At 40.2% G+C, this 22,788-nt stretch overlaps 1 protein-coding gene across 1 annotated transcript in view; it reads right to left on the reverse strand.

Moving 5' to 3' along the window:
* Positions 1–557: 557 nt before the first annotated feature.
* Positions 558–22,788, reverse strand: part of LOC144938509 (PTB domain-containing engulfment adapter protein 1-like) — a 38,007-nt gene continuing 15,776 nt past the window's right edge. Inside the window, exons 4-11 of the mRNA XM_078868904.1 lie at positions 19,193–19,291; positions 13,813–13,950; positions 8,070–8,186; positions 4,472–4,549; positions 4,071–4,187; positions 1,808–2,090; positions 681–736; positions 558–563 (exon numbers count right to left, since the gene is read on the reverse strand). Coding sequence (XP_078725030.1) covers positions 558–563; positions 681–736; positions 1,808–2,090; positions 4,071–4,187; positions 4,472–4,549; positions 8,070–8,186; positions 13,813–13,950; positions 19,193–19,291 — 894 coding nt within the window. The remainder of the gene's footprint in view (positions 564–680; positions 737–1,807; positions 2,091–4,070; positions 4,188–4,471; positions 4,550–8,069; positions 8,187–13,812; positions 13,951–19,192; positions 19,292–22,788) is intronic.

Raw genomic sequence — 22,788 nt, forward strand, 5'->3', positions numbered from 1 at the left:
TGCGTCTTCTGTCATATGTCCAATTGCCTTCTTGGTCCATCTCGGAATTTCTGAACAGATGTTCAACCTCGGATGAGATATCCATAAAATTATAGTTTGTGTCTTCGTACACAACCAAAGTATATGCTGGTATAATGACTATAATATGTCAGGATTACATCTGACTCTAATTCGGCCCTTGGGGTTAGAAATTATCAAGTGCTAACCTCACCCTTTAGGGTAAACTTTTTGGGGTTGATTTGAAGGTGAGATATCAGCAATATTAATGGGCAAGGGTACTTTACATATTTTGTTGTACATCACTAAACTTACATTAGCAATGACTTTATACATTTAAAATGCAATGAGGAGCTGTACATTTTCAGGAAAGATGGAATTAGTGCAAAGTGTGACGATTTTATTTGTTATTTCAGGGCAAAAGTCATGCACGTATAAATTCTTGGGTGGCTGTAACCAGGACAACTTCGTGTGACTGAGCTCATGTGGCCAAAGACTGAAGGAATAACCCTAACTGCTGAGAAGGGCAGGTGAACATTTTCTGTGATTACTTTTGTCATTCATCCCTAGAGAGAGAAAAGATGACAGAAATCGGTCAATGAACACTTGCGTATAATTTGTTTTACTTCTTATCTATGCATTGTTGTTGTTGTGAAAGCTAGATGTATGGCTCATCAACATACCCAGTGATGTCTCAGAAGGGTGAGGCATTGGGAATCCATGCTCATCCACTTTGATCCTGTTCAACACACAGACCAGTTCCAATTAGAGTCGTATAACTTGGAACCTTATGCAATGAGTTGTACAATAAGAACATAGGATTATAAACCTCCAAATCTCCATTCACGAACATCACGGAAGCTCAGCACTAATATCATATAACTTAAAATGAGAGCTGCCTTAGTACATTGTTTGCGTATTATCATTTATAATGCATCGTGTGATATTGACAACTACGTATATTCTACACAGTTGAAAGATGTATTTAAAAAAAAGCTAAGAATGAAAATACTTGTATTTCCAAAGCTTTTAAATTACTTTCTTTGGCACGATTGCAATTAATGCAAGGAGCATTGTGATGGTAACAACTGAAGCAAGTGTATTATTGTAACAAGTACATTTTCTTTCAGTCGCCAAATTAATAAAGCACTTTCGAGAACTTTATTAACAGCCTCTGTGTGAGCAATCATTTTCCTTTCCAGTAATGATTCATGAATTAAAGCATTCCTTTCCTATAAAGCTCACCAGGGTGAAAATTATTGCGATTTTGTTCAGCTGGAAGGCTACAAAAATTGGCCAATTTGGTCCAAGGATATAATGAGCAAATGTGTATTGAGATTTTGACAGACACTTAACATTATAATCGAGACTTGAGGGTTATTTTTGTGAATTCCTAAGTACTGTACCATGTTCTAACAAGGAATCACAGAAAGGGGCATCCCATCAGGGTTTAACATGTATTAATGCAGCTGAAGATACATTTATAGACAACACAAAAATTGTTACTAATTTAGTTAAATGCAAGCGTGTGGAGGGACGGCACAGTAAATATGAAACAAATTTCAAACAAATGTCAATCTTGACTTAAAGCTTTCGTGACTGCAGGAATTCATATTCTTTGGGTCTTTCGGTAAAGTCACGTAGAACAACATTTTTTTTTGTTCTATGTGACTTTACAAATATCAATGTTAAGAATTTGAATGGAGGGGATAGGGTTGATAGTTGTTCAACATTTCTATGCAATTTTCATTCGTGATGGTTAACTAAAGGCACAAACTCTGAGATGAGTGTGAAATCTCATGTGCAGTACCTGTGTGAAGGTTGGAGAACTGGAACCCATGATCTGGCAAACAGAATTGAGATATAAACACTGGGCCGTTGGCTGTCTCTGAAAGGCTGCCTGTGTTGTCATCAGCGGCTGTAAAGGTTGTACCGACTGGAGAGTCGTGCTCTGCTTTCACCGAACGAGGGCTTAGGCTTTCAGCCTCTGATTCGTCACTTTCGGGCTGTAAGTCTGTTGCACTGAAGAGAGGTGAAAAGGGCTCCATATCGAAGATGTCCGTTACTCCAGAGTCTGGAGATTTACTGCCAGTCTGGATAAATAAATAGAAACACAGAAAGTAAGTGCACGACTTAACTTGAGTGCAATGCACCCGTTGACCTTCAGTAGACATATAACGTTCAAATTGAACCACGTATGTGTGTGTTAAACTTCTTTCGCACCGTACAGAGCCAACCGCACTAATTGGAGGTGCGGGGTAAGAACAACGAACTAAACACAAAACGCGGTTTGCACAAAAGTATTTATATTTGACACATTTTCAAAAACATACAAATATATATTTAATCGTTAATATTATAGAAGCCAAAACAAAAATGGCACGCAATTCAATGACTGGTAAATGTCAAACTGACATATTGATCAAATACTGTTATGAAGCAAAATACAAATGTCTTGTTTTGGAATATCCTTGTAAAATGAGTAATCGTCAGCACTATGGTGTCTACTACCTTTTGAGGGTGCCAGGGTGGCGAGATGTTCACTACCTCGCCTGGTATACAGGAGGTCATGGGTTTGATCCCGACTGCGACGCCTGCATATTTTGAGTTTGCATGTTCTCCCCATGCTCGTGTGGATTTTTCTCCGTGTCCTCCAGTTTTTCCCTCCACATGAAGAAACATGCGTTTAGATTATTTTTCTGCTATACATTTCCACGTGAAAAAAAAAGTTTTGTTATCATGTTTGGCCAAGTCGCTTTTGAAAAAGAGCTATATAGCTCAGTGGGCTTTATCTAGTAAAATAAAAAATACCGTATTTTCTAGCATATATCCCGAGAGGTATACCACTTTTTACAAACAAAACAAGACACTGCGGGGTATATGGAGGTGCGGGCTATCCTAAACATATTTTACACGTGTGACAAGTCATAACTCGTTAAATTTTTTCACTATGCAACACTTACCTTTGACTAAAGCACTGCTGAATAAACCACTCACACTAAAATTGCACATGTTATCACGTTTTAAATGAATTGTTTGTACAATTAAACGACAATGTTTGAAGTGCGCGCCCTGTTTACCGGCGACGGGAGCTGGGGGGAGCGAGAGGTAGGGGGCGAGGCAACGGCGTTACCGTAGTGCCGCTATTATCTGCGCAGTGCGCAATCTACCAGTGCTAAAACTGTACTTACTTATCTACTAGTTATGTGTTGCTTATTTATTGGATATTTACTTTTGTTACTTATTTACTGTTTTAAGTTCACTCGTTTACAGTTAGTTTGTTTTCTTTGTGCACGTTATGATTTTAATGTTAACAATTGATAGTGGAATGTATTACAAATGTACACTTCTTATTAATATGATGGAATTAAGCTGCGGTAACGACGTTAAATATATGAATGCATGCGGGGTATAAGGAGGTGCGGGCTATCTGAAATTTGTTTTACACAAAACGCTATTTTTGCGAGGTATATGCGTCTGAGAGTTATATGCGGGAAAATACGGTAGTAAATAGCAAACAGTAATATAACGTTTGTTGATTGATGGTCACGATGTCAGTCCCACACGGGAGGTCAAAAACCATGGTATTCAGTGTGACTAGTCATTATCCTTTGAGGCACACATATCTAAGGTGGTTAAAATGTCCCTTTTTCACCTTAGAAATATTGCCAAAATGTATCGCTTTCTGTCACCTGCTGACTTGGAGAGACTGGTCCATGCTTTTGTGTTATCCCGACTCGACCACTGCAACGCCTGACTGGGATACCGAGCAAAATCCTGGACAGACACCAGCTTGTTCAGAATTCATTGCACAATGGAATCCCAGGATGGAATGTGCATTATACATTTGAATTATTATTATTATCATAACGTCGCTCTATTCAATCTCACATGAAAGCTACATTAGGCCTGGGATGCAATGTCAAAGCTGTAGCTCTAGGTCACTGTGTCCTAGAGCAAGCCATGGTTGTTCCTGACTCCACCTCTACAAGCTCTCATCACTGCCTTGTATAGTTCACGAGGTGCATTCTCTCTGTGTGTTCCACCCGTTGAGTGCTGTCTAGAGCGCCTACAGGTGGAACGAAGAGGGTCGAGAGCTCCGTGTTTGGCAGGGTGAGGCAAGGCTGCAGCAGCAGGGAGTTTGGCCGCTTGGTTTCCACACTTCTCTCCAGCCCACTCTGCATGTGACACACACACCATCATTGCAGTACACAAATAAATGCTGCATTTATCAGCATTATAAATTGTTCATGTCAAAGAACAACTGAATTATATCGATGCAATAATCTCGCTGGTTTACTAGCTGACGAAAGCCCTCAATATCATTAATTCAAGGAAATAATGGAGCCATTTATACGTGCTAAATATTTTTATTTATTTTGGTACGTCTCATTAAGGTTACTGGTTTGTAATAAAACACAAAAACACGTTTTAAACGAGATGCTAAAATTATTGTTATAATGAAACTGCATACCTGTGTACTCTCAAACATGTCTTTCAATCCCTGAACCTGCTTCTTTAGCTGCCCATTCTCAGTCTCCAGGTTGACCACCTGTGCAATAAAAACAAAAACTGAAGATAATTAAGAATCATGCAGAATCACCAGGAATCACTCGCTCTTTTGACAGTCCCAGTCAACAACTACAAGTGTCTCCCTGTCCAAATTAGCACAACGATGGCACTCATTTCCACTGGCAGTCCTGAACCAGTGGTGGAAATTCCGCATTACCCATGGAGGAGTGATAGTCTATCCACATGACAATCACCGTTGACTTCCAATGGTGGTACTCGTTTTATGGACACTGGAGGGATGATCGGCTGAACTTACCCCTGACCAGAATATAAACGTAAGTTTTCATTTTGAGATCAGCACTGTAACCACAATCAAACGCTTCTGGGTTATTTGGCAGCACTTCGTTTTAATCAACTATTGCTTAATCTATGCTGCCATGAACATATCTGTCATTAAAGTGACTAATGATTGGTTGGGGGACTGATAGTCTGCAACAACAACAATGAAAGAGAAACGATATAAGCATTATTTTAGCACTTTAATGGAATGTGATCAATTTTGGCTCTTTAATCTATTTTTTTTTATAGCTAAATTTAGGCCAATGTCAAGCTAAATGTAATGAAACTTCTTTTTTATCCCCTTCTTTGGATTATGAAAATATATTTTTAAAAACAGGTAATTAAATGAGCTGTTCAGTAATTAAGCTTCCTTTGATTCGTACAAATCCAATTCCCAAGTATATCGTTAGTCATTCATAAGTAATACACATGTCAATCATTGCATGTCTATGGCAGCAGGTAAAAAAAATGGGTTCCATTATTTTAATGAAGCAGGCATGACATTAATTATTTGATCAACATATACGGATGGGAATTGAGTAATATCTACCGCTAACGTTGAATAACTGTCCTACGTTTTGATGTATATTCCAGATATGTCCCTCCATCAAATCATCTTTATTTTATTATGCATAACTGTTCATCTCACATTCATCTTGAGTTCAAATTTCAACGATTCTTCATTAAGTAATTTAGAATTTTTTGTAATGTATTTCCATTTGTTGCAATGACAGCCATAATAATGTATGAAATAGTTGTATAATTTCCCCATTTATGTCAGTGCATTCATGCCGCGATTTTGTTGCTTGTAAAACTTCGTCAAATGTCCCTGTGAATAACTTTAGTGAGAGGTTATCTACTTGCCAGACTCATCTTTTGATAAATGTTGTTGCATTCTTTATGCAACGTCAGTGTAGTTGTTCCATTCGTGTGTATGTTTTTTTTCAATAACAAATATATATTTTACGTAGGCCTCGAATTGTGATCATCAGTATCCACTGAGTGAATTTCTTTTTTGCAGTCCACAAAGGCTATAGCCACGATGGTATTTGATATTCATTTGTCTTTTCCCAAAATCGAATTGATAGCATGTATGAAACAATATTTTACTAAATCCGACTGGCTAATGTGAATAATTTACACATATATATATATAGTTATTAATTAAAGACGTCTGTGAGAGCAGGTCAGAGTGCTTTTGGAAAACTGAATTTGTTCATTAAAAGCAATACACCAGTGTTCCGAAAAAAGGGAGTTTTCAAACATCGCATATTACCTGCTATGGCATATGGATCGTAAAACAGAGACACTGACAAATAACATTTAACAAAAGCTGAAAATAAAACAGTCTGCCTCAGCAGCAGACCATGCTTTCCCACCTGATGACGGACGCTTGTGTTGCGCCCGAAACATCGTGATTTATTTTATTTTATACCTTCGTGACTTTACCGAAAGAATCAAAGAGTATATAAGAATAGGTTTTTCCCCTTTTTCATGGCAACAAAACTTAAACTTTTTTTACAAGGAATCATGTCTGTATTAATCACAATACTTGTGGTAAGAATGCAAACGAAAAAACACACTGATAATATATGCATTGTCCTTGAAACTGATGGTCCACACCAGAGACAGCTTTCTTTTGAGACGAGGCTCATGATGGAAAAAGCTGAAAAGTGTGCAATCAAGCAAGGGGAGGTGAATGCTCTGGATTACACGGATAGCAGGAGGAACATATATGAAAATTAGAGACATCATAATGACTGAGGAAAAACAAATGACCCTGGGGTGGGAGACGTCTCACGAAGGAATGATGGCCATTGCTCGAGACTAAGGATGACGTGTCAGCCAAAGTAGAGCACACGCCGGAGAGGACGACCACCACGGAGTTGGCGTGATACGCTCAGCTCATGCGAAGAAGCTAGATCAGGGGTCGGCAACCCTTTCAAAAGAAGAAGAGACATTTTTTTCTTTGACCAAAATAGTTCTTAAGCCGCATCACACGCAGAGCTACTTGTACACATACACAGCAGGTATACAGCAGATGACAGACCAATTCTGGCTTTAAAAAAACAAAACAGGTGATGAAATAAACTGTGTCAAATAATGTTTCTCTTCCCTTATTTATTCTTCAACAATACAGTTTGACTGTTGTACATTTTGTTGTCACCAAACATTCCACAGTGACCCATTCCCTGCCATATTTAATACATTATTTTTACGTTAAATCACGTTTAACATTTAATTTTTTTGCACCAGCTCCCCACAAGGGGGGAAGCCAAAGAGCCGCATGTAGCTCCCGAGAAGCAGGTTGCCGATCCCTGAGGTTGATGACTCACAAGACCATTAGGGATGGCGACGACTGTGTGAGGCCTTCATCTTGAAGTGTGTTCATCATGGCCAATGGTGATGATGAATCCGATCATGAGATTGCCAAGACTTTTGAAACTTCTCATCCTTAACCCATCATCCTCAACCCTAACATATATGGACAGTACATATGTACATGTTGTATTCTGTATACAATTTAATAGAGTACATAGCACGTGATACATTTTGAGTTGGCCTTTAACGTATCAATTTGAGTTTTAACAGTTTCATTTATTTAAGCCTATGTATGCCTGGCACAAAGACTTGGATAATTGTGAACTTATGCATGGTCCAAAGCATGCTAGCTCGTGGTTTCCATTAAAGGAGACCACAGCTATGCACTGTATTTGGGTCTCCATGTGTGTGTGCAAGCACATGTGTGCATAGGCATCCATGTGTGCGCACATGTGCCATTAAAACGTTAAGTACATGGCACTGGGCACACGTACTTGTGTTCACATCTTTGTGTGAGAGCATATGTTAAAATACGTGCATGTGAGAGAACGTGGGGAGTGCCTTTGTGAGCAGTGTAGCGGTTAGGGCGCTTCACTGCCAAACTGGTGATCAGAGTTGGATTCCCGCTTACGGTCAACAGCAGTGACGATTATCTGAACTGGTTCTGGGCCTCCCCGAGGTCGACCCAGCCTCAAATGAGTACCTGGTGCGATGTTTACAGGGAGACAAAGACGCCAGTCGTGGCGTTGGCCACCCCGCCCCTCGTGTGTCGCATAGGTTCTCACAGCAATTGCTCCAACAGTCTGTTCAGGCTATATGGGGGATCTTTGGCTTTATGTCTGCAGATATGTGCATCCGTGTTTTTGCATTCGCCTGTATTCGTTCTGAGCATGTCATACCCGCTGGCATAATGACGCCATCTGCTTTCGGAACTCTGCATCTCGGGCCCCAGAGTCGACGTACTGCCGATACGCCACCTCAAACGCCTGCCCGATTGTCAACGCAATCTCCTTTGCCTGATCAAAGACAGCAGATTAGATTATCGATCGACATGTTGAATATTATGGGAAGACTTCTCAACAACTAATGATATTCTTAATGATTATGCAATGTATGGATCAAGTGGTTGCGATCACAAACATGTGATCAGCATGCGATCAGCATGTTTGTGATGATGGTGGAAGTGGTGTCCATTTAATGCTTAAACTCCAACCGTATGTTGAGAGCTTTATTTTGAATGACAGGGGAAGGATGAATTAAGCACGAACAGGATTTTCAGTCATAGGGATGCGTAGGGGACCGTTCATGGAATAATTACACGATGTAACACAATTTTTGTTCCTGGGTAGTAAGTGTTATTTCGTAATTGCTTATGCCTAAAAAATATAAAAAATGGCTATTACTCCCCACAAACTTTGCTTTTGTGACCAGGACAGTGATATTTTGAAATTTACCTATTTTCAATGGAAAAACGGGCAAATTTGTGTCTTTTCGTTCACATAAAGTCAGAAAAAACAATATATTAATCAAAATTAACATGTATTTATACTAAAGTAATTCAAAAATGACTACAAACGATTTAGGAGTAGTTTTTCTAGATTTGCTATTATACTGTAAATCACTTTCACGAATCAGCCCCCAAATGTAGTCTCCCATCATGTTCTCGTTGTACTGTCCTTGGTAGCGGCGTTCAAAGTCCAGTATTTCCTGGTGGAAGCGTTCGCCTTGCTCCTCCGAGTATGCTCCAATATTCTCCCTTGAATTTATCAAGATGAGCATCAAGGATTGGACTTTGAGGGGGGACATTCTACAGCCTATTGTGCCGTAGTTTTTCACCAGTCTCAACCAGCTCCACAGTTTTCGACCTTGTGATTGCCTAGGAAGCCACGAACCACTGTGACATAGCTGTTCCAAGCCGCTTTCTCCTTACTATGAGCTTCTTGGGGAATTCATTGCACTCCAGGATCTTCTTTATCTGTGGTCCGACGAAGACACCGGCTTTGACCTTTGCCTCAGACAGCTTAGGGAAGAAGTCTTGAAGGTACTTGAAGGCTGCCGACTCCTTATCTACAGCTCTGACAAATTGTTTCATATGGCCCAATTTGATGCTCAGTGGTGGCATCAGCACCTTCCGGGGGTCCACCAGTGGTTCCCACTTGACGTTGTTCCTCTCCACAGAGAACTCGGTCTGCTATGGCCAGTCCCGCCTGTTGTAGTGCGCCTTAGTGTCCCTGCTGTCCCAAAGGCAAAAATAGCAGGGAAACTTGGTAAAACCGCCTTGGAGACCCATCAGGAATGCCACAATGTTTAAGTTTCCGATGACCTCCCAGCCGTACTCATCATACTTCAAGGCGTCCAGCAAGGTCTTGATACTGTTGTAATCCTCTTTGAGGTGTACCGAGCGAGCCAGGGGAGGTACTGGGTACTTGTTACCATTATGGAGCAGCACGGCTTTGAGGCTTCTGGATGAGCTGTCAATGAAGAGGCGCCACTCATTCTGGTTACAGGTGATTCCGATTGCCTCGAACAGACTGGTCACATTGTGGCAGAAGCAAAGCCCATCATGATGGGTGAAGAAGCTGCAAAAAGGTTGGTGACGCTTCCTCTGATCTGCGATTTACACACTTTCATCCAACAAGTTCCACTGCTTGAGACTAGACGTCAAAAGCTCGGCATTGGACTTGGTGATACCAAGATCTCTGATCAAGTCGTTGAGGTATTTTTGGTTGGGGTAGTATGGGTTTCTCTCCTCAGCTCCATCTCTGAAATTGTTATCTGGATCTACATCTTCCTTGCTCTCTGACTTGCTGCCTAAAGACGGCTGCTCTCTCTCCGGAGGAGTGGGTATGGGGAGCTCATGGCAGTGTGGCACCGGGGCGATGGATGAAGGAAGGTCCGCATACATGATAGCACGTGCATTCTTGCCAGTCCGTCGTTTGGAAGGGTCCACCATGCAGAAGTAGCAGTTGCGTAAGTGGGCAGTGGGTTCCCGCCAAATTCTTGGGATTTCAAACTTCATGGCTCTCTTTTCCCCTCTACCATCTTACAAAAATACATTTATTTCACCCATGGCTAATGTGTAAGAGATTCTCGCAACATTTTTCATATATGATATATTTTTTCAATAACATTGAAAATTGTTAAACATTTAAAAATGAAAAACTTTTACAATTATTTATTTTAAACAAATTTGATAACATAAAATTCTGAGCAATAATTGTCCATCTTACCTTCCAGAGTGTTTTTGCATTGCTCGCTGGTGAAATTAGGGGCCCAGGGTTTGTCTTGATCCCCGACAGGCATGCCAAAATATGCCTTGTAGGCCTCACACATCTTACAACAAGCCTGATGAAGCTTGTTGTAATTACTGGCGAAACATCGTACTCAGATTGTAAATGTTGTAATAACGAATAGGCATGTTCTATTTACGTGACAAACCTTACTAATTGGCTGTGTCGGGTGGCGGCGAGTTAATGAAATTTTTATATATTTACGCGCTCAAACTAAAAACAACATGTATTATGGCTTATATTATTTATTTAAAAAAAACCTATTCTAGTGAAATAAACACTTCAGGTATTATTTACCATTGAATACACGTTCCACATATATTAAAAAATGTAATTGTTGATCCAAGTTTGAAGAATGACACTCAATCACAATATCACTTCATTATAAGAATAGTTGTTTGAAAAAAAATAGCCCTCGTCAAGGCAATGAACAAAAGACTTGTGATGAGTGAAGAATATTTTGGTCTACTTGATCTCCTTTCGATGGTCATGACTACTCTGATGTTGCCCCAAAGGGCCACAGGCAATAAAAAACATTATTTAATATTATGTCAAAGTGAAATAAATGTAGCAAAGGCTAAAGAGCCAATTCATAGACTTGAAGATTGTTAAATTAACTGTTATCTATGGCCTTTAACCCATTTTGTAAAATTCTAAATCTATTGACACCTCAACAGGGAATGGTGTACCAAAGAATATATATGTGCAAAACATCTAAGAAATGTACACAGGTATCTGGTAAGCACTAATCATATCTGTTAAGAGCTCAAGTATTAATAATATGGTGTTATGAATCACTCGAGTATTTTTTGGGCTACAAATGATGAATAAACTATTGTGACATTAGTGCAGGTGGTGTTTGTAACAAACTATCAAACGCGGCAGATTGCAGAAGACGATGGAATGGAATGAATCATGTATACCAAGTCATAATTTACCTCCACAGTGCCAGTATCCACACCACACCAAACACTATCATATGGTTGAATCGAACTAGCAGAAGCCCATTCGACTTTTTGTGAAATACATCTTGAGTCTCTAAAAATGTCCCATGTTCTTAAACGAACTTTATGTCACCCAGGTCGCCCTTGCAGAAGATGGAATGTTTCATGTGTCTCTATGGGTTTATGTTATCTGTTGGTTAAATAAAGGATACTTGCTGGATCGTCGGTACCCTAGCATAATGATCTAATTACCACACGATGATGTTCTATCCCACATACACACATGGACATGCGCACTATATCAAGACCCCCCCTCCCTCCACTAGGGCCTTGAACAGGCTGGTTTCAGGCGGGGCCACCGCAATCAATAGTCCTGATTCAAAACGTTGAAGATTTATTTTAGCCTGATAAGGAAAGAGGCACTCATCCCATTAGACCTACTGCAGCCTATGACATTGTTTGGAACACTAGCCTCGCTACAAAACTGCTACGTACCAGAGGCATCATGGAAATGACCAGCAACAGAAGTTTATTCAGTTGCTGGTCATTTGGAGAGCAAAATAGCAGGCTACAAAGACTTTGCAATGTTTCACTGCAGGGGTCTGGAGCCAGAATGAGGTAAAGGTGGCGAGAAATTAATCATGTTTCTGGGTTCTTATTATAGTAAGCTCACACCTCATCACCGCCCACAATACATCACCGCCCATACTACACCACCACCCAAACTACACCAACGTCCACACTGCATCATAGTAAGTTATACCTCACCACCATCCATACTATACCATAGAAAGCTAACACCTCACCACTACCCACACTACACCACCGTCCATACCGTGCCATTTTCTGCCCAAGCCCAGTCATATAAAAGTCAACATGACTTGACAGTGTTATCATTTACGTGTTCCCTTTTCCATCACTAAGTATAGTTCCAAACATGCTATTATTACACACTTTTCATATGTAACCATAAACCACCACACGACGTATTTTAGCATCCTTGTCTACTGCAGCAGTAAAAACAGGTTAAGGCGTGGTCTTGAAATTGCTCGCTCACGCCACTGCTGGCGAAAGGACATCAACAGACCTCTGGATAGCCACTCAAGAGGGCATTTTGCCCGAAAAATGTCATGCTGGCTTGACATTTTGGAAGAAGTGCGCATACTCACACTTTACCGTAACCCTACTGACGGACAAGTAGTGTACCCATTCCTATGCCTGTGTGGACAGAGATGTAGGTAATGAATACACCTGTCCAATTTTTAAAATTCCGCGCTCTGGGAGTTCGAACCAGCAACCTCTGGAGCGCATGTTCACAGTCCTACCACTCATTACACCATGGCAACATACCCACTGTAGTGGTACACAGCTGTAATTCAACAAGTTCGTTGCTGACCTTTAACAAGGTTGAGTGATATGCCCTCAGTCGCATCACATTCCTTCAGGTTCCACTGTTAGATTCAACGTGACACACGTCCCCCCCCGGCCCCCCACCACCTTCCCCCATTGTAATTGACTCAGGTGTTTTTGGGTGATGAAATGTATTATTTAATATGAATATAATTAAGGCCAACTCAAGAAATTCAGCAATGTAAGCCAATATAAACGCATACCCACATTTCAATGAGAGGGTCAAATTGACTCCCTCAAATAGGAAAGATATAGGATTATGAGAGCGTGTAATCACTATCCTGCCTTTTTCTGGGACAGACATTGTTTATTTTTTTCCCTCAGGCATTCTCAATGCCCTGATGGATGAAGGCCTCCCCATGCCACGTCGGCCATGGGGGTGAACTGACCTTATTTCACCATACTACTTCATGCAGATTGGAAAAGAGGAGGGGGAACAGGTTCTGATATCAATTGCCACTGATGTTAGTCTTGGTCAGGAATCGAACTTTGGTCTTTTGGTTTGTAGAGCAATGCGCTAACCACTGTACCAATGCTCCACCCCGCAGTTAGTGTTACAGTTAGTGTTACTGCTCCTGTAAACCTCGGTTTTTCATTCAGCTTAGTCGTCACTGTTAAGTCAAATCAAAGTCAAATCAACAAACAATGGAGTTGCAATCATCCCCATTACTCAGAATAAGTCAATGGTGAAAATTCCTACATCCCAAAAGTGGACGCCAGTCTCCCCATAGAATGATGCTATCAACACTGCCACATAAACCGAGTAATGAACATGAAGCCAACACGATTCATAGCACAAATAAAACTGACTCCATATGTTGCCTTGAATAGACTTACCGATGGCTTCTGCATAACGGATGTGGGTGGAGTGACTCCTAGTGGCAACTCCAGAAATACACGACTGTCAAAAATAAAGGCCCTTAATTCTGTGCTGGTTATTTACCTTTGAGACCAGTTCCAGTATATTTGCTACAAGTAGTCAAATGCTCAACACTCACGCATTTATCACTGTCAAATGCATAGCAGAGGTTCCTGTTTTTGTCCACATCCCTGCAGACAAAGGCAAGCATCCTTTTGTCCACCTTGTCATCCGCGCAGAATGAGATATGGTTGAGTGGAATGCTGTGCAACAGCTCCTGTGAAACATAACATACGTAGGCACTTCCATTTGCAAGAAATACAATTCTGGAAACACATTCAGGAGTACAAATTCAAACAATTCAAGCATTAGGACCCTAATACATTTTTAATTAATTGCCATCGTTAAGGACACATTTAAAAGCACATCTGGCTCTGTTTGGAGCTCAGCTTTTACCTGCACCATGCAGGAGCATATATATATACACATATTAATGTTACTAAGCTATATTTCTGAACATTGGATTGAAGGAAGACAGGCGTACATATGAATGGAGATAACATTAACAATATCATATTTGCTAACGACATCGTGATTAGAGTGTCCAATGGGAATGAACTTCAGGAAATGATTGAAGTACTTAACTGAGAAGGCAGAAAAAGTTGGGCTCAGGATAAATACGCGCAAAACAAATTGTTACGTGCAGCAAGTTCGCTAAACATTTGGAGGCGTCTGACCGAGGGATACAACAAGAAAATTCAGTAGAATGTGCACCCACGAGAGCTATTGAAGGCAGAACAATATCAAAATAATGAAAAAACACGTAGATGACAGCAAAATGATTGGATTTTATACGCTTTGGTTCTTTCGGTAGAGTCACGGAGGTATAAAATTAAATAAATCACGACGATGATTGATTTATTTTATTTTATACCTACGTGACTTTACCGAAAGAACCAAAGAGTATGGATTCCTGCAGTCACGAAAGCTTAAAATCAAGATTGATTAGATTTTGTTTTTAATCAGTACATACTATCTACCGTTGACACTGAAGTCATTCACAAAAAAATAACAAACTGAAAGGTGCACAGAGAAGCATGCAGAGATGCAGACTTGGAATTGCGTTAGAAACCATAAATAGGCACATTTGGATGAGAGAAAATATGCATATTAATGACGACATCCAAACTTAGTCGAAGTAAGTGGAAATGGACAGGGTCCATAGCTGATGGGATGATGGTCAAGAATAATAATAGAATGGCAGTGGAAGGAATTTAACACATCTGAGAGGATGTCCAACGAGGAGATTAAGTAATTAAATCAGTTCATGTGCTGGTCCTGGATGGCTTAGAAGCCTTTCATCCACCAGTGACTCGAACATGGCTATGATGATGACGACACTAATTTAATCCAGCAGTATTTAGTTGCAATGAAATTTATACTTTAGAAATGTTATGCTACCAAACTACGAATTAATATTCCAGTTGTGTTATTCAAAATAACAATGGGAATCATTGTAATTCCAATCATTATGAAAGCACTCAAATGTAGTGCATTCCATATAAGAATGCTATTTCGCTAAGAATAATCACATGTGTAATAATTTGTAAATACAGTCGAAGGCATTACAAATATAAATATAATGAATTATATACAATAAGAAATGGAATGTATATTTTTAAGATAAAGGGCATTCATTCTTAAGGACGCTTTTCCGAGGGCTAGTATTAAACATGGAGATGTTATTGTGGGGAAAAGGTCATGTTGTAATGATGACTACAATGGTATACGTGTTTAGGATATAAACACGGGTAAAAAGGCATGCAGCAGAAAAGATAGGTTTTATTTACAAAGTTTCAAATTTTTGATTTAAAGCTTTCGTGACTGCAGAGATTCACAATATTGGTTCCCTCGGTAAAGTCACGTAGAAAGGGAAATAATAAAATAATAAAAATATAAAACAATAAAAATTCTCACCACGTTTCGACTGAAACACAAGCAATCATCATCAGGTATGAAATCCACAGCAAGAAAATTTGAAAAAAGTGGCGGTTTTTTTCTAACATCAGCACCACGAAACGTCGTGAGATTTTTTTTATTGTTTTATATTTTTATTATTTTATTATTTCCCTTTCTACGTGACTTTACAGAAAGAACCAAGAATATAAAGTTTCTAATGTTTAGAATTTCAATTATTGATTTTATGCCTCTAGCTTTTAATAGACTAGACCAGTTACTCAGGGTGTCTGTATGTGTTTCAACATTCTTAATTGCTGTCAACCAAAATAGCAACATATTTGTTCTCATTTATGCATCTTATATATACAGCCCTTTGTCAATCTACTGCTGAATGAGGGCCTCCCCATGCCAAATCACCTTGACATACAGCTGGTCTCATCATATATTAAGAGCTAAGCATAGCTGAGCGAGGATAGTGCTTGAATGGACAACAACCATGCATAAAACAGGTGATGGAGGCTGCTGCGGGAATACGTTGTCAGGAAAGGACAGCGATCAAATCTATTGATGTTACGTCACTATGCTCCAACATCTATGCTCCCTGCCTTCACTGCACTGACCAGCGTTGTTAAACACTGCATGATCAAACAACCCTCCACAACCCGCACAGCATGGGGACGCCCTCATGCAGCAGTGGATTGATTTTTTTTTAAATGTAACTTGTAAACGATTAGTATACATGCGGGGTTTGTATGTATAAGGTCAAGTGTTATCTTAGTAGCATATAATAGATTATCTCTCATATAAGTGAGTGATATGTAAAGGCATGGGATTCAACATGTCAAAATACAAGAGGGGTTGGGTAAACATATTAAACAGTCTATCTGTTGAAATAAATATATTATTGCAAGCAGGCATTGATAACAACTAGGTAAAACATTATACCAAGGATTGACATCACTTGACAGGAAGGGGGAATTATGTATGCATGTTGACCTTCTTTCGCACCGTAAGTAGCCAACCAATTGGAGGTGCGAGGATTATAATCATCACACGTTCGAATTATAATCACACGGTCTCAGATTGAAGTAAAAACATGCTTCCTATAATGGCAGATATTACAGAATGACTGTCAGTAATGTTACCAGGAATGTAGAATCCCAACCTCCCTCTGCTGTACCTGGCAACACGAGGTTACAGCTCATGGGCTGAACCTGCAGAGCCTTACACCACTCAGCCTCATAACTGCTCACCTCATATCACCTCACCTCACCTTGTCAGAGCCGGTTTGTACTTTGTAAAATCAATTTGCCTTTATGCATCACTTTCAGAAAAAAATAATGCACCTTTTACGTAAAAAAAACACCTTTGTCCAGCATTGATTGTAAGCTTAAGGGTTTGAACAATTACTGTACTACAAAGCAAAACCAATTTCATGCATAAACATACAACGGTAAGTCGGTTGCTTGTGTTGAAATCGAAACGTCGTATTCTATTATTATTTAATTAATTTTCTTTCTACGTGACTTTATCGAAAGCACCATAGAGTAGATACAAATAATCGATATTGTTTATTTGGTTGCACACACTTTGGGGTTTAATGCTTCTACAGAATGCCCTGGGATTGATTTCAAACATTCACATTCTATCCACACACCCCAACCGTTGGGAAAGAACCATCTGAGGACCCAATCAAAACCATCACCTTGCCATACATAGGAGGAGTCACCAAAAAGATTTCCAAAATGATGAGCAAACACAAGATCCAGGTTAGATTTAACACAGTACATAAAATTCGTGATCTGATCCCATCTGTGAAGGATGTAATCCCTGACATGCAATACCCCGGCATCTACAAACTAAGCTGTGTCTGTGGCAGTAGTTACATTGGGGAAACTAAGCGACATGTCTCAGACCGTGTTCGTGAACATAAGTCAGATCTGAAACATGGTAGGACCAATACCTCGGCCGTGGCTGATCATTGTTTTAATGCGGTGGGCTCACATGAAATTGATTTTTCTAAGACCAACTGGCTTTCAACAAAGATTAGTTCATGAAGCCATTCATATATATAGACAGACACAATTTCAACCGAGAAGATGGGTACAAACTCAGCAATCACTGGAAGGACGTTACCAACCAGTTTAATTCATAACTGGGTGTAATGTTTCCATTTTAGACCTGGCAGCCCTTTAATTGGTGGAAGCCCACCACCAGCGACGTCATTGCCCTCTACGAGTACCATCACTTACATTAATATTAGCTGCCCCGCCCATGCTGCTGACACTTGGGCTACGGTCCATTTCAAACCTTTATAAACAGTTTGCCTTTAGAGGCTAACCCCCTTTTCCTGATGACGACCGCTTGTGTTGCGTTCGAAACGTCGTAGTTTTTTGTTATTTTCTTTGAACCTATCTACGTTACTTTGCCGAAAGAACCAAAGAATATCCACATTCCAGTATAATGCACAAGAGAGCAGTTGCTATATTTTGTCAATCTTACCAATACAAACTCACTCGGTGATGAAGATGATGATCACTCGGTTATCCTGCCACTTAAATGTGTATATGTAGCATGGATGCCTTTATTTATGTATATATGGACTGGATGTATATTAGAGGCTGGCTCAGAGGATCATATACAAGAACAAATAAATAAAGTCCATTTATCTGCATCGTTTTTTACAAATATTTTTTCAGTCCATCAGCCTATGGGCTTTCCAGATGGGCTGAAAAATGTATTTGTCAATAGATTGCCTTTTGTTATGTTATTTTAAATATATGTATTTATTTGCTTGTCACCCCTGATGCTTTGCAACAGTGCTTGACGCTGAATAGGCCCTATAGCTCAAGTAGTTGGATATTTCTACTTGACACTTAACACAGTGGTGTTTGTTTAATAGGCCTAACTTGGCTGAAGAGACTCAAAAGGTTGAAACCAATCCAGTCTTTGCTGAGTTAAACAAATGCTGCTATGAAACATCGGTGCAGAATACCTGTAAGGTGAAAGACTAATTTATTTGCTTATATTACTGTGGAGTAGCCAATCTGTTTAATAATATTGCATTGAGGATGAAACTTGAGTGCTTGGAGAAAACCACGTATGTCAGGAAACTACACTCAATCTCTGTATGGATAACTTCTTGCTGTATTTAACAGGACCCTGCGGGGTGGGCTGGTAGGAACGGATAACCAAAGAATATAAACATAATGTATTATTACACTTGTTAAGCCAGGAAAGCCCCACTGAGTCAAAAGGTTTTTGTAGGGTCCTGCCAAGTGTTTGCTGTAGGGGTTGATGTTGATACACCGACGGACGGACGGACGGACGGATGATATAATCTATTGGTGGTCTGGTCCACTTCGTTCCTACCAGTATTAATGTCCTGAAGCTTGCCGATGCATGCTGATTATCCACAAATTGAAACTATTTTATATACCACCTCATTATCAATCGCTGGACTCCACATGATGCATTTATTTATATGCAATACAAGACTGCCATGTGCTGACCCAGCCTCGATTGCTTATACTAACACTGAAGTTTTTTAAGCCATTTACCTTGGACTTCTGTTGCACAATTCGTACTATGTGGACGGAGATATGGAGCTCCACCTTCTGCAGCTTCTGTCCTTCAGCTTTTTTGATGTGGCGTGTAAACTAGTAACAAAAAACAAGCAGACAAACAAATACAGAAAATGACGGTTTCGCCCGCATGGTTGAAGAGTCTACGAATAAAAACACAAAACATAACATACCAAAGAAAAACCAAGATATATACATGTTTTACTTCCGTTATGTTCTCATGGTTCAGATTGGCTCTCATATTATGGTGTAATAAAAAAGCTTGGCATAACTGTAATACTTGTCACTAATTTTAAGCAAATATCCATGCACTGTAACTTCATTATTTCAACATTTAATATAGCAATTAAGTGCAGATTACTACACTACGCCAAGAAAGCCGTCTTTAAATAAATCGCCTGCATTGACCTGTATTGCCTATAGTTAACACAAAAGTGTATTAATTAAAAGTTACTAAGCAAACAGCCACCATCAAATTTTAAATACAGTGTTTGAGTGCATTTTGCCATTGATAGTTTGTTGAAGTTGTACAGGGATGATGGCGTCATATGTCGGTGAGAGTTTTCACAAGGCCCCATCTGCTGCAGGGTGCTGATCACACACCATGTGTTGTACCAGGTTGTGAATTGAGAAGGCTGCATTATTTTTTTCATTAAGCATGCAGCGATTCTACAAAGACAATGTAAAAACGCAACCATATAGCGTTATTAAGGAGTGGTTTATCTTACCTATAAACGTAATTTTTTGTCTGCCTATCTGTCCGTCTGTCTGTCCGTCTGTCTGTGTGTGGATGCAACTTGCGAAGGATTTGGCTCGCAAACCATGGGGTATACATTTTTTTTAAGTAGTCAGGTACCACGCCATAAGCCCCGTGGTGAGCCAGCGCTATTCCATTTACCCATCCGTCAAATTTAAAGTAGTTAAATAAACAATTAAGTGGTCATTCTTATTTAATTATTTCCTCGCGCCGCTCCGCGAGTCCTAAAGCTGCCCTGGTGTTGCCCCTAGCAACGCACACGCGTCATCCGTGGAGGGGGGGATTTCTCCTTTGCATAAAAAATGTAAAAAAAATACACACAACGCTGAGGTAAATTAATCAAAGTGTCATGTCCTCTTCTCCCCCCCCACCCCAATGTGTGCACTTACTACTATAGGGTCGGTAGATACTAATATTATAGCGCTTAGATAGTATTATTGTAGCGTGGGCGGGGGGATGGTGGGGGGGGTAGCGACCCAGCCCCCAACCTGCCAAGATGTCACCTCGGCCGGCTGGGCAATCTAGGCGAGGCTGGGGGCTCTTCACGGGACTAGGCCTCACCACGGCAATGTTAAGTCAGTACTTTTTTCTTGCTTCTTTCGCTAAACTCACGTAGATAGAAAACTAATATTAAAAAATCAAACTTAATTTGGAGCTTTTATGAATGCAGGAATTACTCTTTGGTTCTTTCGGTAAAGTCACGTATAAAGAGAAATTATAAATAAAATACTAGCATACGACGTTTCGATTGCAACACAAGCAATCATCATCAGGTATAAATTAAATAGAAACACAAATCTAGTATACTTAGAAATGTAATGTAATACAACAGAGAGTCGGATAACATAACAGTCAACACCCTACCTGGTTGATTACGTTCTTCCTGAGAATGCTAAATTTGAGAGAGAGATAAAACACAGAACCAGAGATATATAGACAGACATATAAGTAGAGACAGATATCACAGAGATACATAGAGAGAGACAAACTTAGGCACATAGAGAAACCACGCCTCTGTGTCGAGGCCTTAAATAGAGAGAGGGGGCGGGGGCGGAGAGAGAGGGAGGGGTTAGAGAAATTAGCATGTCAATGAGTGGCACGCTGCAAAAAGCTTGGAAAACATGAGGAGACAGGAAGAGAGACACACTCAATTAAATAACCTAGCAAAATTTTGAAATGTAATGTGATGCAACACAGAGAGTAGGTCAACACACAATTAACGCATAGACTGGTTGATTACGTTTTACAAAGATTGCTAAGTTAGAAGTTAAGTGTGAAATTTTAGTGAGAGACAAGACGCAAACACGAAGAACAGACAAAAGCAGAGAGGGAGAGTGACAACAGCCGAGACACACAGAGAGAGCAGAACATAAGAACGACAAAACGAGTGGAGACAGAGAAAGTACACTAAATCAAATAAACCTAGCAAAATTTCGAAATGTAATGCAATGCAACACAGAGGGTCGGATAACACACAATTAACGCATAGCCTGGTTGATTACGTTCTTCCAAAGATTGCTAAATTAGAAGTTAAGTGTGAAATTTGAAAGACACAGACAGGAAGACCGATACACAAGCAGAGAGAAACAACAAAAATCCAGAGAGAGAGAGAAAAAACTACTTAAAACTTCCCCGTAGAAGTGGTTCATACTTAATTATTACATTACAATTCTAAGTATACTAGATTTGTGTTTCTATTTCATTTATACCTGATGATTGCTTGTGTTGCAATCGAAACGTCGTATGCTAGTATTTAATTTATTATTTTATCTTTATACGTGACTTTACTGAAAGAACCAAAAAATAAAAAAATCAGTTCGGAAACATTAAAATAACAATGTTTGTGTGTAGACAACTAATATTTCAAAATTAAGTTAGTAAATATTAAAATAATAATGTGTCTGTCTAAGTCCTTGTGTGCGTGTGAGAAGTGCGTGTCTGCGATGATGTGTGTGTGTATACATCCGTGTGTGTGTATAAGTCGATGTGTGTGTGTGTGCAAGTCGATGTGTGTGTGCGCGAGTTGATATGTGTGTGTGTCAGTCGATGTGTGTGTAAGTCGATGTGTGTGTGTGTGTCCGTGTGTGTGTGTGTATCAGTCGATGTCTGTGCGTGCAGGTCGATGTGTATGCGTGTGTGAGTCGATATGTGTGCGTGTGTCAGTCGATGTGTGTGTGTGTAAGTCGATGTGTTTGTGTGTGTCGATGTGTGTGTGTGTATGTTCGTGTGTGTATCAGTCGATGTGTGTGCGTGCAGGTCGATGTGTGTGTGCGTGAGTCGATATGGGTGTGTGTCAGTAGATGTGTGAATGCTGAGGGAGGGTGGCGTTTGTGCACAGACTGCCCTATATGACATCATAACAACAGTCTGGACCACTGGACGGGTTCCGCAGGACTGGAAGGATGCCCTGGTGGTCCCCCTCTTTAAGAAGGGGGACCGTACCGACTGTAACAACTACAGGGGCATCTCACTCCTCAGTGTGCCGGGTAAGGTCCTGGCAAGGATTATTCAACATCGCCTTGCTAGGCACGCTGAGGAGAGGCGTGCGGAGCCCCAATGCGGTTTCAGGAAAGGGCGGTCCTGCACAGATGCCATATTTTCTGTCCGTCTGCTACAGCAGAGGTGTAGGGAATTCCAAAAAGACCTACATCTCTGCTTTATTGACCTGGTCAAGGCCTATGATACCATCAGTAGGACTGGGCTCTGGGTTGTTCTTCGTGCTTTCGGAGTCCCTGACCCTCTGCTCACGATCATTAAGGACCTTCATGATGGTGAGCGGGCCCGGGTAAAACTACGTGGCCGGGAGTCGGAGCCT

Source organism: Lampetra fluviatilis, chromosome 1, assembly GCF_964198595.1.
Source record: "Lampetra fluviatilis chromosome 1, kcLamFluv1.1, whole genome shotgun sequence".
NCBI classification, from domain to species: Eukaryota; Metazoa; Chordata; class Hyperoartia; order Petromyzontiformes; family Petromyzontidae; genus Lampetra; species Lampetra fluviatilis.